General features: G+C 35.4%; 4 protein-coding genes across 6 annotated transcripts; 2 read left to right on the top strand and 2 right to left on the bottom strand.

The window, feature by feature from the left end:
* Window positions 1–252: 252 nt before the first annotated feature.
* LOC18994043 lies at window positions 253–1,897 on the top strand. 2 transcript variants are annotated; one of them, XM_024152620.1, is made up of 5 exons: window positions 254–394; window positions 544–712; window positions 817–1,028; window positions 1,109–1,373; window positions 1,465–1,897. In XM_024152620.1, the coding sequence occupies exons 2-5, from the start codon at window positions 563–565 to the stop codon at window positions 1,771–1,773; spliced, it is 936 nt and encodes a 311-aa protein (XP_024008388.1). In that variant the 5' UTR covers window positions 254–394; window positions 544–562; the 3' UTR covers window positions 1,774–1,897. The 2 variants fall into 2 exon arrangements, with proteins under 2 accessions (XP_006417707.1, XP_024008388.1); XM_006417644.2 differs by having other exon boundaries at window positions 253–712.
* Window positions 1,898–1,914: 17 nt separating this feature from the next.
* On the bottom strand, window positions 1,915–3,123 carry LOC18994042 (U-box domain-containing protein 4). The gene has a single exon (XM_006417643.2). The coding sequence runs from the start codon at window positions 2,948–2,950 to the stop codon at window positions 1,976–1,978; it is 975 nt and encodes a 324-aa protein (XP_006417706.1). The 5' UTR covers window positions 2,951–3,123; the 3' UTR covers window positions 1,915–1,975.
* Window positions 3,124–3,716: 593 nt separating this feature from the next.
* Window positions 3,717–9,241, bottom strand: LOC18994041 (transcription factor TGA9). Of its 2 annotated transcripts, none has more exons than XM_006417642.2 (12): window positions 9,087–9,241; window positions 8,516–8,610; window positions 7,917–7,999; window positions 7,258–7,479; window positions 6,563–6,601; window positions 6,340–6,399; window positions 5,922–5,999; window positions 5,794–5,842; window positions 5,401–5,672; window positions 4,979–5,200; window positions 4,053–4,195; window positions 3,717–3,963 (listed from the first exon to the last, which is right to left on the bottom strand). In XM_006417642.2, exons 1-12 carry the CDS (start codon window positions 9,197–9,199, stop codon window positions 3,876–3,878), a joined length of 1,464 nt encoding a protein of 487 aa, XP_006417705.1. In that variant the 5' UTR covers window positions 9,200–9,241; the 3' UTR covers window positions 3,717–3,875. The 2 variants fall into 2 exon arrangements, with proteins under 2 accessions (XP_006417705.1, XP_006417704.1); XM_006417641.2 differs by having other exon boundaries at window positions 7,917–7,987.
* Window positions 9,242–14,176: 4,935 nt separating this feature from the next.
* LOC18994040 (rho GTPase-activating protein 5) lies at window positions 14,177–16,175 on the top strand. The gene is made up of 5 exons (XM_006417640.2): window positions 14,177–14,686; window positions 14,849–14,969; window positions 15,053–15,172; window positions 15,269–15,499; window positions 15,701–16,175. Exons 1-5 carry the CDS (start codon window positions 14,562–14,564, stop codon window positions 16,025–16,027), a joined length of 924 nt encoding a protein of 307 aa, XP_006417703.1. The 5' UTR covers window positions 14,177–14,561; the 3' UTR covers window positions 16,028–16,175.
* The last annotated feature ends 14 nt before the right edge of the window (window positions 16,176–16,189 follow it).

Genomic DNA, 16,189 nt, shown 5'->3' with positions numbered 1-16,189 from the left:
ATTGGGATAAGGAATATTCTAAAATTCCACCAAAAAAAATATATCAGTTTGGAAAAATGCTGTTTCTAAGAAGAATTATCATAGGAAGTTTCCGAATTTCTATGCATATATAAAAGTTAACTTGTGGGAAAAACAAAACTGAGATTGGTGACTTACTGACTTGGCAGTAGCGTCTGGAAATAAAAATCTGCAGAATAAATAGTTTAGCTCAAGCATCAGAAAAGGAATATTTTGGCTGGTCTTCTCAGTTATTTATTTTATTCATTCAATTTCAAGACACCAACGGAGGCTACTTGCTTTTTCTTCAAATAGCCATCTTTTTTATCAATCATCATCATCACCATCATCATTACCATCATCATCATCTTGTGCACATACCATTCAAACCATTTCTGTTTGTCCCTAAACTTGTGATGTTCTTGGTTTAAGCCAATTTCACACCCAGATTCATTTTTGTGTGGTAAAATATATAGCAAAATCAGTCACAAATTTTGCAAACGGCTAAACTCTCTCTCTCTCTCTCTCTCTCTCTCTCTCTTGTAGTGACTTTATCAGAGGGTTGATGGGGGATTCTTCAAATAGAGTTAAGCTCCGGGATGGGAGATTCTTAGCTTATAGAGAAAGAGGCGTTCCAAAGGAAGAGGCCAAGTACAAGATCATTCTTGTTCATGGCTTTGGAAGCTCCAAAGACATGAACTTCTCTGCCTCAAAAGTAAAAAAGTTCTCTTTTGGATATTATTGCCTAGATGTTTTCTTAAAGCCTCTGTTTTTTTTTTTCTTTGGAAAAGTAAATTTGAACTGGATATAGTTTCTCAGGAGCTAATAGAAGCGCTTGGGGTGTATCTTCTGTTCTACGACCGTTCTGGATATGGAGAATCGGATTCAAACACAAAACGTTCGCTGGAAAGCGAAGTTGATGACATAGCAGAACTTGCAGATCAGTTGGAGATAGGACCTAAGTTTTATCTAATAGGAATTTCCATGGGATCTTACCCTACTTGGGGTTGCTTAAAACACATACCTCACAGGCAATTCAAGCATTCCTGAAACCCAAAAGGATTAGTTTTATGTGAACCGCTAAGTAACTATTGAGTGTTCTTCTGTGCAGGCTGTCCGGCGTGGCTTTTGTTGCTCCGGTTGTTAATTATGGGTGGCCGTCGCTTCCTAAGAAGCTTATAAAGAAAGATTACAGGAGAGGCATTCTCAAATGGAGTTTGTGGATATCGAAATATGCACCTGGACTGTTGCATTGGTGGGTTATTCAAAAGGTCTTCCCATCAACTAGTTCGGTTCTTGAAAGCAATCCAGTCTACTTCAACAGCCACGACATGGAGGTTCTCAAGCGAACAACCGGCTTTCCCATGCTTACTAAGGTTCGCTCCTAGTTAAGTTTCTCTCCAAATTGTGATTTGTAGTGATGATCAATTCAATTGTGACAGATGTATGTATATCTCTACCTTATAGGATAAGTTGCGGGAAAGAAGTGTATTCGATACTCTAAGGGACGATTTCGTGGCTTGTTTCGGGGAATGGGACTTCGAACCCGCAGATTTAAGCATTACTCAAGAGAGCTGTGTTCACATATGGCATGGCAAGGAAGACAAAGTTGTTCCGTTTCAACTTCAGAGATGCATTCTGCAGAAGCAACCTTTGATCAACTACCACGAAATCCCCCATGGCGGACATCTGATCGTGCACTACGATGACATTTGCGATGCGATTCTACGCACACTATTGCTCGGTGAAGAAGAACAAAAGCTCTTTGAACAATGAAACACATGTACAAAAAAAAAGTGATTTGTTTCTGGGGTTTTGTAAAGGATTCTCTTTTCTTGATTCATTTCTAGCAAACAAAATATGTTCAAACTGTGTATAATGGCATTAACATACATACATATATGTAAAGTTGTTTTGAATGAAGAAATGGATTAGCAAAAAAAAAAACAAACCGTATAAACAGATTTGTTGAGTGCAATCAGCTGCTTATACTATCGGGATTTTCATGGATGAGATAATCGAACCGTGAATCGCCGCCATTGCTGGCTACAACGAGCTTCAACAAATCAATCGCTTTCTTCCTTCCTTTGACGCTTCCGTTCTCCGCTACGAACACGATCCCTTCCATGGCTCCCTCATCCGCACCAGACGCAACCGCAGCCGCAACTTCCAAACGCGCTTCGTCGCCACCGCATCTCGCCAGATTCAGAAGCGCACCAACGGCGTTCTCCTTGATCCGTAGGCTCGAACCAGTGCATGGATCTAGCAGATCCGCTAGAACGCTGACTCCTAAAACCCTCCTCATCGCTTCCTCGCTCTCCTCGCATCCAGCCACCTGCGCCATAACCGCCGTCGAATCCTCCACGATCCCGCACCGCGAGTCCTTCACGATCAGCGAGAAGAGCGCCGGGATCGCGCCGAGAGAGATCATCGTCGATCTGTTCATCGGGTAGAGAGCGATTGCGAAGAGTGCCTTGAGCGCGTCTTTGATCGATCGGGGATGCGAATCTGGATACCTGATGATGTGGATGAGGGAGAAGATGATGTCGCGCTTGGATCCGACGATTGGCCGGTAAGACTCATCGGAGATGAGGAGGCTGTAAATCGTGGCGGCGGAGGATTGGACTGCGGCGGCGGAGGTGGTGGTGTCGTGGTGGCGAAGCGCGTGAGAAAGCGCGTCGAGTAAGCCGCGAGAGGACATGAGTGATTCGCGAGACGTGATGGAGAGGTTGAGGAGAGTGGCGGCGGCGTTTTCTTGAGAAAAGTGCGACGAAGAGTAGAGAGTCTCGGAGAGGTAAGGAATTGCGCCGGCTTCGGCGATGATGAGACGGCTGTCGGGATCTTGTTTGGAGATGAGTCTGAGCTCAGCTAAAGCGGCGGCTCTCGTTTGCTCGGAGACAGAGCTAAGCTTGGAGACGATTGATTCCATCGTTCTACGCTTCGCTGTTTCCATTTTTGCGATGATGAATCTCTGTGTCTATGTCTCTCTCTGTTTTTCCTGTCAAGACGTAATTTTTCTCCTCAGAGATGATGAAGTTGGACTTTTTCTGAGCAAGTCAATGTGTAATGATTTGTCGTGTTCTCTTTTGAGTTTGGAATAGTAAAACCAACCAGAAGAGAAAGAGTCGTCGTAAGTGGAAAAACTAATAAAGTCGCAAACTTTTTATAAGTGGAAATCGGATGATGTTATTTTTTTTTATCCAGGGGAATTACTTTTGAGTTCTATCTTCCTTGATCATACGCTTAATTTGATTTTATCGTTTCAGCCTATTTAGTTTCATCCCATTGTTAGTATTAAGCTTGAGATCTTCTTTATAACGAATCATCGGGTTGTGATCGATCGTCGTCTTTTCAAAGATTGGTTTCTCGAACTACTGTAGTACTGTTACTGTGTCCTCCCCTGTCTTCTCTTCTTCATCTCTTATTGCTTGAAGAAGAGAAGAGGCTCGAACTTTCACCATAAGGCCACAGAGACGTGTCTGGTCCAGATTAAGGCCCGTTAATTTCATATATGTGTTTCTTTTGATAAAGGATTTTAGCCTCCTATGTTTTTTATTCCTTTTCAATTCTTGCGTTTGATTTTGTGCGTCGGTTTGTGGTACATGTCAAAAAATGGTCATTGATTTATTTGAAACTTCAGAAAATAGTTAGGTATGTGTTAAAATTCATCGAGCTGCTGCTCTCTTTCTACTTGTGCAAATTAATGGGTTCCATTTACGTGGTACGTTAAATTCATATATATAGCATTAAAAAAAAGAGGTGAAAAGAGGATCCTATCTTTTCTAGTACAACTTAAAGGAAATAGAGTGACCGATGATGAGTAAATTACTATAAGACAAAGAAACGTGGACAATTTGTTATTAAGATTCCATTTCGATTCAGAAATTGGAGAAGTGGTTCCGCGATGACTGAACAATCTGTAAATCCGTCGTCGTTTGGCAAGATGTTTCATCACTTATCAGCGTCCTGTTCTCATCAATCAATAATCCAAGAAATTAAATTAATGTTTTAGCTTACATAAATATATAAAGATGTAAATATGCATTATTACTTACTCTCGTGGACGAGATAACCAAAGTGAGCTAAGAGCTCTGAGACGTCCGTAGTACTCTCCGATGACTAGAAAACACCGTGCGGCTTGGCGAACGGTCAAGATTCGGCGTAGCTGGTGAACGGTCTGCTGCCTCAAGTTATCAGCCTTCATTTAAATTTATAATATAAATGAGAAAAAAACATAGTTAGCAACTTAATTAACATATTAAACTCACTAATTAATTCTTTTGATAGTATTCTATATAAAGAAGATAACAATGGCACACCTACTACCTTGGTGTGTTCATGGGTACTACAAAAAGTCAATAACTTGTAACAGCTAATTGAAAAAAATAATCAATTTGATCCTAATGTCTAAAACAAGAATATATTTTTATATGAGTTTTACAGAGTTCAAAACAAAACTTTGAAAGAGATGGAGAATAACTTTTTAACATATTCTTTTTGTTTTCTCAGCTGTTTAATATATTAAAACAAGTTGGTGTAAGAAAACTGGCTCTTGTCATAATTAAATAATTAAGACCGAAAGAACATATACTATTATATGACAGGAGGAAAATAGCGGCAAGAAAAATATTATGAAAAGACAGGGGCATAAACCAGAAACAGACAATACGTGAAAGCAACATTTTGATCCATTTTTTTTTCATTAGACAAATTTAGCTAGTCTATATAGTTGTACATATATGTACGCAAAATATATTCACTTATTACTTAACCATTCTGATCTCAATAAATAATTAAAAAAGGACCTTTAAGGAAAAGAATATATATATATATATATGCACGTATTGACGAGTTTAAAATCATTTTCACGTCTAGTATAACTAATGTGATCCCAAAACGTCAAATTTACCCAACATATTTCAAAAAAAAAAATGTAAATATAAACACAAACAAAAGTAAAAAAAAAAGGATAGAATGAAACCTGGCGGATAAAGCCCTCGAGATTAGAGAGCTTCCCGAGAGCAACAGCCATTTGTTGCATACCGTCAATGACGGGAGAGGCAGCGAGAGTGTCAATGAGGGAATGTTGAAGTTGTTCTAGGCCTTGCGATAGAGCTTCTTCTGCTTGTTGAGACGAGTGTTGTAAGCCATATATTCCCATCAGTTGTTGCTCTGTCAACAGATCCATTTGCGACACCAATATCTAACAAAAACCCATCAAATTTCCCCTGTTAAATTGATCTTGCTTATATAATTAATTTGTATACTTTCTCTAGTTAAAATTTTGTTTGAGTTTGGCTATTAAAAAGTTTACACTTATGATATCATGTTGTATATGTTTTCAATATGTGAGTGTTATTTTATGACCAAACAAAGAGAAATAACATGCAAATGCAAACGAACCTTGATAAGGTCAGATGGACGAAAACCGGCAATCCAAATAAAACAGCGTTCGGCAGGGGACATCCATGTTCCGATGATGAGATGAAACACATCTGCTTTGGCGGCCACAGCTTTTAATCGGAGTATCTCATCGAAGTGAGTGATGTAACCGTCAACGATCAACCTTAAATCGTTGTCTGACAAATGAGCCTGAAGACCGGTCCGGATCTCCGACATATGCCGGTTATCATCCTCTAGCCATCTTCCATATTCCATGTCAAATATTGCAGCTCCTACGTACGTACGTTCATTTGTTAATATTAATTAATCATATACATATAGTTGTTAATTGGGTCCAATCAGTATCTTAATAAAAAATAATAATACTGCAAATGGTGTTTTAGGTTTTAGTACCGGAAGTGATGTTAGGTCCAGGTGGACCACAGCCACCCATAAACAGCCCCTATATCGACACAAAATAATGTATTATATCAACTGATTAGCATAATAAGATTATTTAATTTTCAAATGACAAAAGAAACCTGAGAACGAGCTCGCTGAAGTTCTTGCTCCAATTGGGAAAGCTTTATCCTACTTGATTCTAGCTGTTGCACATAAGCCTGCTCAAACCACATATACATTTGTTATCTATGTATAGCATGTACATATAGAATAATTCATCATTACTAGCTCGATTCAGAAATATAAATCTTCTCTCGTAATTAAATCAATGTTTCTTCATCTGTGCAATTATGCGTTTATAAATGCATTATACAAGACTGGTAAAATGGTAGATATAACATAAATGCTATTTCACATAACAGCGCGGCTGCCTATACTAATAAACTGATATAGTAAGAGTAAACAAAAAACAGGAAATATATATATATATATATATATATATATGTAATTGAAGAAATGATTTTATGTGATAAAATAGGGAATTGTAATGGTTATAACCTTTTTTCTAAGACGGCTTTTGCGAGCAGCTTCCCTGTTTTGAGCCAGACGCCTTAATGTCTGAATCAATTCAATTTTAAGAACAGTTTCAAACAAAGGTTAACTAGTTGATAATTCGGGGGAAATAGGAAAGTAAAATGTATATCAATATATAGATATATGTGTCTCCTCGGGGGGAGTCAAATGAATGTATATGAATTAATGATGATGAACGTTAAAGTACCTTAGCATCAAGCTGTTTGCCTGAAGTTGTTGCCTTCCTCTGCAGTGTCAGAGAACAAAGATGGAAATAGAAATAAATTCAGTGAAAAAAAACAATAATTAATTGTGTACGTGTTAAGTTGACTCATGTGATTAACATCCATACATAGACAATAGTGAAGCAGCATATATTAAAATATGTTTGAACTAAGCGATGTAAAATAATGTTGGATGTAAGATTTTTGTGTGTGGTTTTAATGTACCATTTATATATAACAAGTACATTATATGATTATAATAGATGTAAAAGGAAAATAAAATTTATAGGATATTGTTTATTCAATTATTCCTGGAAAAGTAAAAGAAAATAACACTGAGGAAGATTCTGCTTTATTTTACTTTTGGGGTTTTATTCGTATTTTGAATTTGTCTTTTTTCAACGAATTGAGAGGTCAAAAATCTGAATTTTCTCTGATCCGTTTCCTTTTTGGGATCTGTGTATGTTCTTTGTTTTATTGGAAGATTTGTTAGGACATATACAAAAATGAAATGCATGTGCATGTCTATCTAGTATGATAAGGAGAGAGAGAGAGAGACATATATACACATTTCATGTATATGCATTAAAACATGCATGTTACATGACTCCACATGCATATTTATCTCTTTTACAAACAATTATAAAATTCTAAAGTGATGATGGATGATGATGCGTACCTTATCTTCCGAGGGTTTTGGAGTAGCTGGAGTTCGAGAAGTGGAGGGAAGTCCAGAAGTTGAACTTGAGTTTGTCATGTTGTTGTTATTATTATGATGTTGAAGCATGAGATGATGATTCTCTTTGCTACTCATCGGAGACTCCGGCTGTTGACTTTCTGCTTTGCCGGAGAAATTTGCCGATCCTGAATCGGTACTCTCTCCTCCTGACTTGGAACTCTCCTGCAATACACATATTCAACATAAACATAAGTAATCATGAACATATAATAAATCGGGTAAGTAATTAATAAAAAAAGTCAGAGAAGGGATGATTAATGTAACTACAAATTCAATATGAATACAGTTTCAAGATAGATAACTAAGGAGGAATTGACCTTAGCGTATATAATTTGACAAATGGGTGTATAATTCAAATTGTGTTTAGTTTGATCTAATACAAAGTCAGAAGAAGGGAGTAATTAACTAGTTTAAAATCGCTTTCATCTGCGAGGGAAAACAAGCAAAAATAATAGATAGTAAGAGGAACAAGAAAGCTGAAACATGTATAAAAGAGAGTAAAATAGGAATTAAGAGAATAAATATTTATTGAAAAAGAAGAGGACTGCCGAAAAAGGAGAAAAAACAAGAGGAAAGGGTCAAAGGAGAAGAAAGGGTACAGTAGGAAGAGTTTGGTGAGTTCTGATTGGCCATGAAGGGAACATCTCCAGAGTCGTAGCTCCTCCTCCTCCTGCAAATAAAGCTGCAAATTTACCATCATTACACATTTACATATGATGCGTATGCTCATAATCATGAACACATTTACTGTAATATATTACTTGTGTGCATGTGTGTGCTTGATGTAATCTAGTACTACTATTCTATTTCAGAGTTAACTGTATCATTTATCACGTGAATATAGATAATAATATGACACACTTACCAATTTAATTACGAATACATAAATATATATAGATAGACATATTGTGTGTGTATTTGATATATATAGAGGAGGTTAGGGAGTTGGTAAAAGATTTTTTATTTTTCTTCGTTAAAAGAGAGAAGGGAAATAAATAAACAAGTCACGCCATCTAAGGCTCTCTTTTGCCTCCGTATCATCACCTAAAACACAAACCTATCTAAAGACTTGTTCAGACTCTCAGCTTTTAGTTTCTTTTTTAACAATTTCTTCTTTTTTTTTCAATTTTAATTCAAAACTTTATTGGAGTTTGTTAAGGAAAGCTCACGTCATGCAGGGATTGAGAGAGGGGCTTACGTGGCTTGGCTTCGTCGTTCCTATACTTAACACCTTGCAGAACAATTGCTTCTTCTAGCTCCCCGAAATCGAAGCTGGAGGATCCATCTTGGTTACTGTTTCATTTAATAATGATTTAATTACTAGTACAAAAAGAATATTACGTACATGTGCTACAAACTTACAGGTAGAATTAGAATTAAAAAACAGTAACAAAACTTTTTAAAGGAAAACGAGAAGAACAATTTAAAGTAAATCAAATAACCATGCCCTAGGCTTTCGCTTATGATAAAATGTTTACACCAGAATTACAATTCTATACATATAATTAATATTTTTCGTATGATCTATAATACATTTTTATGCTTCTGCGTTACTTATAGATTTTTGTTGACCATTTAATGTCTTACAAATTAAACCGTTTAATATATCATATTACTATTAAGAAAATGACAAATTGAGGATAAACAAAGAAAGCCCACATAAAATTTTAGAGCTTAATTAAGAGAAAAAGATGAGCTGTATGTATATTAGGTGTTTTATGTATTATATATATGTGTATTAAAAAAATGAGTTGGTAGGATTTTGTTACATGAATCCAGGAGGTGGAGGATTGTTGTTGAGGCCATGAAGAAGTGAATATGAAAGATGATGATTATGGTTATGGTTTGTGGCGTTATCGCTGATGACTCTATGGTTAGCCATCTCCCCCAAAATATCAACTCTGATGGATGATGATATCTTCCTCTTTCGTGATCTTCCCTTCTACTTCTATCTTCTTCTTCGTAAACTCTTTTCTGTAAAAAATTAGAGCCTTGAAAAGACGAAGGCAAGAAGGAAAAGGGGAATCACTATAGAAACTTGAGTTTACAAGAACACAAGAAAGAGAGAGTGGAGAAGGAGAGAGAGAGAGATTGCAAGTCTTAATTAATTCTTGATCAAGTTGATCAAATGATTGGAATCTGAAAAAAAGCTAGTTGATGATGAACATGAAAGTAAGATAAATAATGTGTTTATTTTATTACCTTTTGTGAAGTTTTCTATTTGCTTTGGGTGTTTGAGAACAAAGAGGAGAGAGAACGAGAGAGAGAAAGTAGGAAGCAAACTTTCTCGTCAAAGGCTTTTTTATGGCTGAACAGAAAAACAAAGAGGGTCCAATCTTTTCTCTTTCAAAGATACATATATACAATTATGTGGGCGTATATATGTATATATATATATAGTTAGAGAAGGAAATGATAATAAATATTGTATAGTATTATTACTCTTTCTCTCTCTACTTGTTTGTGAAGAAACCTTTAATTGTGTGATTCATCAGTCTCCCCTTTTCACTCTTTCTCTATCTAGTTTCACCGTAAATAAAAAATGCTTTTGCTAGATTTCGAAATTTTTATGTATTTAAAAAATAAGAATATTTCATGGTAAATCACACGAAGATCTTGTCCTTCCCAGACTTTGTCTCGAGGCTATATTTTTGTGTTGTGTGTGTTTTACTTGCTACAGTATTATTTTTCTTTTCTGAATAATATTGGGTTTGAAAAAGTTGTACAACAAAATTGAAATTTTATTTGACCAACTTTATAGCTGTCAAGGTCAAAGCTAGTATTTTGCAATTTTGATCAGACAGACGATTTATATCTCTTAACATACCCACAAACAGAAACATATAAGTTAAATAGAAAACAGAAAATATAAGAGCGAAGAAGCTTTAATTATCCTTGTCAAAGAAAAAGAGCTTTATCCAATGTAGCAGATTGGAGATTAGATTAATTGGACCGAACATAAAATGAAATTGAGGTAGTTTTTAGAAATATCGAGGTAGAAGAAGAAAAAAGGGAAGAGAAGAGAATTAAATGAGAATTTGTATTTTAGTAAATGAAATAGAAAGAGAGCAGAAAAAGAGGAGGAACCCACTAGAATCACTGACTCCTACTCCACAATCTCTCTCTCTCTTTGTAACCGCCTGTTTGTGCTTATTGGCTCCTTTTCATCAAATCTCTTTTTGGGCTTACTCAAGCACACATTTTTTTTTTTTAATAATCTATCATTTCTACTATAATTCATACTGATGCATATATAACTGCGTTTTTGTATATGTGAAAGCAGTATGGTATATTTGTGAAAAAAGTTTATTTTACCATCTTAGCCGCATGTTTCATGAGTTGTCTTTTTAAGTAGTTTGTGTGCTGTAATCTAGAACCAACAAAATAAAATTAAACACGAAAAGTTCTCGCATAATATCAATAACCTTTGAATGGGCATGAAAAATACAGCATGCTTTCTTAAAAAAATATCAATACAACATAGGTTATATATATATATATTTTAAAATATGATATCAAATTTTAGTTTAGCTAGTAGGCATACTCTGGTTATAATGATTAAAGGAATACAACTCCCCCAGCTAGATGATCTAAGTTATTTTATTCGGATGATCTATTGATATTGTTATTTATACACAATGAGAGATCATATAATGTTTTTCAAAAATTCATATAGTTAGTAATAATTTATATCTTTGTAAAGAGAACGACAATGTAATATTTGTGGGATAAGGAATGTTTGTTGATGTGTATATTAAAATAGCAGAATCGAGTGAGTTTCTATGTCCAAACCGTAGCTCAATTTCTTAAATGACCTTTCGGATAGGAAAGGGGATAACAATAGTATGAATATTATATGTATATACATATATACTTAACGAATATTTTTTTTAGTTCATCTTATCAACCCATAGTCTTCTAGGTTTTGAGAACATATGTGACAATTTCTGAAAGCGTATTTATTGTTTTGTTTTCGTTTGTGAACAAATAGCTTTGTATCCAAATTTCAAATTTGGATATAATAGAAATAGAACAACTACTCTAGTCGGTTAACCTACCATACATAAGTTGAATTTATAAATTATTTTTCTTCTACCAGTTCAACCAAAATTCCCATTAAAATAATGACAATTATGTATACCTATAAGATAACACTAAACGGCCTTCTTGCATTCGTAAATAAATATTTGAAAATATCAATAATTATATAAACATCTCAATCAAAGTGTTATTTAATTGGATTTGTTTGGTATTATCCTTAATTTTGTTGATGGGTCAACATCCCCTCCCTGTCATCACCTAAATCCTAATGCCACATTTCAGATTCCTTTCCTCTATTAGAAATTGTTGTATGTCTCCTTTGATTCGCATATAGCTAATTTAGTCAATGAGCTCTTGCAAATCTAAATTTGTCATTGCTTTCTTCTTTAATTTGCGGCATTATAAATCACTCAAAATGAGATTCTTTAAATGCTTTTTTTCTTTTTTGACGGCTATTTAATGCTCTTTTTAGAAGTATACTTCACATTGAAGTTTATGAATTCAATAGTATCAGTTTGTATATTGAAATATGTCTGGATTATAAAACTCACCTCAAGTATCACAAATCCCATTTGGATGTTTGCGTATACATTTCGTAGTTGACAACATTAATTTCCCCGACAGTAATTTAATACTATAAAATCTTAATTATCGTTTAATATTTTTATATAATCGTTAGCTATTTAATCACTCATGTAATTTATTTTTGACTATAGACATACATTCTTTAAATGTGATTTATATATTTTATTAAATGCAGTACATAAGCTGTTGCGGCTTTACATCTATGTTTATTCTCAATAAATTATAATATATATATATATATATATACATATTATGAAATCACTGATATCATAAAATTTGTCATCTTAAGAGTCCCAATAATTGAATTGTGTATTCACTTTTAAATACTAGAATTTTATCTTATAGAGAAATTATCAATATATATTCCCAAAAACATTATTATTATTATTATTATTATCCATGTATTTAGTAAACTAGTGTTTTAGGCCTAAAAATCATATAACATTTATACCCTAAATCGTATTATAATTTTATGTGGTGTAGTGGTAGTACTTTGGAATTGGTCTCAAGTTCTTAACGTGTATTATTTTTTCTGATTCTGATACAATTATATATGTATGGGCTACATTTTGTTTGGGTTACTTTAAGCCCAATACTAGTTAGGATCGGTGGGCCTAACTGCATCAATGGCAAAAAGATAAATGACCTACCGATAGTAAATGTAAATAATGGCAAAAAGATAAAAGATAAGAGTATCACACATTCATTCATAATTATTATTCTTATAGTGAAATTGCTCACGTATTTTGTGATTTAATACTCGAGATATAGAAACTACAGAAAGTAGGACACTGTTTCACTTTTTTACATTAAAAAAAAACTAAGAAAAGACAAAAGACAAAAGAGAAAAAGTGCGACACCAAAGGCGATATAAGAAACCGTCTTCGTCTCTGGTTTTTTCGAGGCTGCCGGCAAATGCCGGTGGTTCTCTAATCTTCTAACTAATCTCTCTTCTTCTCTTTAGTCATTGCAGTTAGTGATACAATTTGAAAGGCAATCCATTTAACGATTTTGGGATAAACAAAGCAGTTGTATCTTATCTTCAACGGCTTCTTTCGTTCTTCAAACTTTTTGGTGATTCCAGGCGGTGGTTTTGGTTGATCAGTGGTCTTAACGTGACGGGTTTTGACGATGAGTTTGGTTAATCTTTCGTATCACACGGTGGATTGGGATTCATTCATCTACAGTGTTCTTATTTGTTTAATCTTACTCATGAAGTTGATGGTGATTACGTTAGCACCATTGACCGTATCTACAACGATCCTTTGTGTCGAAGTTTACCGCTTATCCACTCTCGTTTCCTTCAAGCGTGGTTGGTTTCGGGTAACCGTTTTCTCTCTCTCATGTAGAGTTTATTTTCGATTCCATCAGTTTATCTCCGTCGTGCATTTTGAAATCCACGACGATGAACGACTTCTCTGTTACCTTTTACCACAAGCTTATGATTTAGGCAATTGGTCTTTGGGTCGGAGAATATGGGATCCCGGAAAAAGGTATAGTTCTAGAGTTTCTAGTTTGATTTTTTCTGAGGATTTTGCTTTGATGAATAAGGGTTTATTTCTATGGAAACCACCATGGAAATTAAAACGATTTGGAGCAGATGCATCTTTGTTGTATGACAACATTCGTACAATCGTTGAAAATTGGCAGTCTCATATTTTATTTCGATCAGAAGAATCAGTAAATTGGATTCTTATTGTTCAAATATCTTTAGTTCCTAAATGGGAATTGGTCAATGTAATACAACATGGAAAACAATGGATAATAGCCATAACTGAATATCGCATTAGACTGAATGCGAATCCGAGGAATGAAGGATGGATACTTTATTTGAGGGAAAATCCTCAGAGAAAATTTGTCATATTTTATTTTCATGTTTTGTTATGTTGTATTGTTTGTATTTTATGTATGTTGCATGTATTTTGATTTGATATAAATAAAGATAGTTGTTAAAAAAAAAAAAAATACAGAAAGTTACGTTCTATCCTTTACGATATTTCTTTTGTGTGGATAAAATTCATTTACGAGATTTCATAAATTTAATTAGATAGATCACCTAAGCACCAAAATCAAAAATACAGTATAAAAGACAGATGTTATCAATTAGGAAGAGTAAAACCCACTCTAATGGTTTTTTTTTTATATTTTATTTCAATTGAGACAGATGTTATTATAAAGAGAGACTTAGAAATCAAAATAAACGTAGTGATTCCCACGTTCCACCTTCCTCCTAACCTTTTTTCTTCATCGCCACTCAATCTCTGCAACATTCTTTGTAACGTGTAAATTGCCAACTTTTTTCTTTTTAATAATTTGTTAAGTAACCAAGTTCGCTGCCGGCCATGACGATTCCTTAACCCAATACCTCTTCTATTTTTGTTACATCATCAATCTTTGCCCAAAAGTTCCCAACTTTTTTCTTTCTCTGTTTTTTCTTCTGGAGGAGGAAAGAGCGAGAAGATTCAGCGATTGTGTGAGGAGAGATAGAGAGAGTGAGAAGGCGCCGCAAGCTCGAACTTTGGCGGTTCGGCGGCTCCGCGTCGTCGGTGGGTCGAGTCGTCCTGGAGCTTTCTCGTTGTTTCTCGACGGCGGTGGAGGAAGCAAACGACCGACGAGCCATGGACATTGGTGGTCCAACCAATGTCCGACACGTGGCTCACGTGACCTTTGATCGCTTCAATGGCTTCCTTGGCCTCCCTTCCGAGTTCGAGCCCGATGTCCCCAGAAAAGCTCCCAGTGCAAGGTAGAAAGAATGGATTCCCTTTCTTGGTTTCATCAGTCTATTTTGTAAATGGACTTTTCAAAGTTTATTGGATCAGATGCAAAAATTTGTTTAAATTTCATATTTTCATATCATATGGATTTAATTTTTTTTTGTTTTTTTTTTGATTGGATTCACCTGCAGTGCAACAGTGTTTGGGGTATCGACGGAGTCCATGCAGTTATCTTACGATTCGAGAGGCAATTGTGTTCCTGTGATACTTTTGCTATTGCAGAGCAGGCTTTATGATCAAGGAGGCTTGGAGGTGAGTGAATCAAACCCCATTTTGTTCCGATTTGTGATCCCAAAAACTGTTGAAAAAAAATCGTATGCATGCATGTGTCTCAGGTAGAAGGAATATTCAGAATAACAGGAGAGAACAGCGAGGAAGAGTCTGTAAGGGAGCAGCTAAACAAAGGCATGATACCTGATGGGATCGATGTCCACTGTCTAGCCGGACTTATAAAGGTTCTTTCTTCTTCTTCTCAATTTAACTTGGTTTTTGTTATATTGAAATGGCACCTGAATTTTTGATGATTGATGCATGCTTGCATGTATGTTCAGGCTTGGTTCAGAGAGCTACCGAGAGGTGTACTGGATCCTCTGCCATCGGAGCAAGTGATGCAATGTGAGTCAGACGAGGATTTTGTTAAGGTTGTGAGGCTCTTACCTCAAACAGAAGCTTCTCTTCTCAACTGGGCCATCAATCTCATGGCTGATGTTGTTCAGTTTGAACATGTTAACAAGATGAACTCTCGTAACCTTGCCTTAGTCTTTGCCCCCAACATGTCTCAGGTCAGTTTTTTTTTTTTTTTTTTTTTTAAATTTTCTCTTTCCCAAGTAATCACTGATCAACACTAGAAATGATACTTGATAAGCCTCTGTTACTTATAAGTCCCAGAGCACTGTACATATAAGAGAGCTAGTTGGCAGATATCTGAAATAGTGTTAATCGTCTTGTCATTGTGTTGGCTCTGTTTTGGATTTTGTGTCTAGATGGCAGACCCTCTAACTGCATTGATGTATGCGGTCCAAGTGATGAAGTTGCTGAAGAGCCTCACAGAGAAAACTCTGAGAGAAAGGGAAGCCACGTCTTCCCAGGCTGATACAAGATGCAGCCATGAAGCAGAATATGACGACAATGAAGAAGAAGAGGAGGAAGATGAAGAAGATGGTTCAGAGAGAATAAGAGTTGTTGCTGTTGAACACAAGTCAGGAAGCGTGAAGAGTGAGATTGAGGGATCTAGTGCTTCGGATTCAAAAGGAGATGATGGAGTTGTGCAGCCACCCATTTGCAAACCGAGCCACATAGGAAGCAAGTGAAATTGATGGGGGATATTTTATTCTTAGTATATTGTGTGTTTGGATTGTTTTATTTTATTGCATATTTAACTTCTAAGTAATGTAGTTTGTTGTTGAAGGGGTGATATGATCCGAGACTAACTCTATGGGATAAAAAGAAAAATGTACCTTTCTTTCTACTTC

This window comes from Eutrema salsugineum, unplaced genomic scaffold (assembly GCF_000478725.1).
Source record: "Eutrema salsugineum unplaced genomic scaffold, Eutsalg1_0 scaffold_5, whole genome shotgun sequence".
NCBI classification, from domain to species: Eukaryota; Viridiplantae; Streptophyta; class Magnoliopsida; order Brassicales; family Brassicaceae; genus Eutrema; species Eutrema salsugineum.
Note: the sequence above shows the minus strand (reverse complement) of the source record. Positions and strands in the feature narration are given on the sequence as shown.

Coding starts and splice junctions, on each gene's coding strand:
- LOC18994043 (XM_006417644.2), top strand. CDS start 563: ATGGGGGATTCTTCAAATAGAGTTAAGCTCCGGGATGGGAGATTCTTA. Junction 1,029..1,108: donor TTAAAACACATACCTCACAG/GCAATTCAAGCA, acceptor TCTTCTGTGCAG/GCTGTCCGGCGTGGCTTTTG. Junction 1,374..1,464: donor GCTTTCCCATGCTTACTAAG/GTTCGCTCCTAG, acceptor TCTACCTTATAG/GATAAGTTGCGGGAAAGAAG.
- LOC18994042 (XM_006417643.2), bottom strand. CDS start 2,950: ATGGAAACAGCGAAGCGTAGAACGATGGAATCAATCGTCTCCAAGCTT.
- LOC18994041 (XM_006417642.2), bottom strand. CDS start 9,199: ATGGCTAACCATAGAGTCATCAGCGATAACGCCACAAACCATAACCAT. Junction 6,602..7,257: donor CAAAACCCTCGGAAGATAAG/GTACGCATCATC, acceptor CTGACACTGCAG/AGGAAGGCAACAACTTCAGG. Junction 6,000..6,339: donor AAAGCCGTCTTAGAAAAAAG/GTTATAACCATT, acceptor TGGTTTGAGCAG/GCTTATGTGCAACAGCTAGA.
- LOC18994040 (XM_006417640.2), top strand. CDS start 14,562: ATGGACATTGGTGGTCCAACCAATGTCCGACACGTGGCTCACGTGACC. Junction 14,970..15,052: donor ATGATCAAGGAGGCTTGGAG/GTGAGTGAATCA, acceptor CATGTGTCTCAG/GTAGAAGGAATATTCAGAAT. Junction 15,500..15,700: donor TTGCCCCCAACATGTCTCAG/GTCAGTTTTTTT, acceptor TTTTGTGTCTAG/ATGGCAGACCCTCTAACTGC.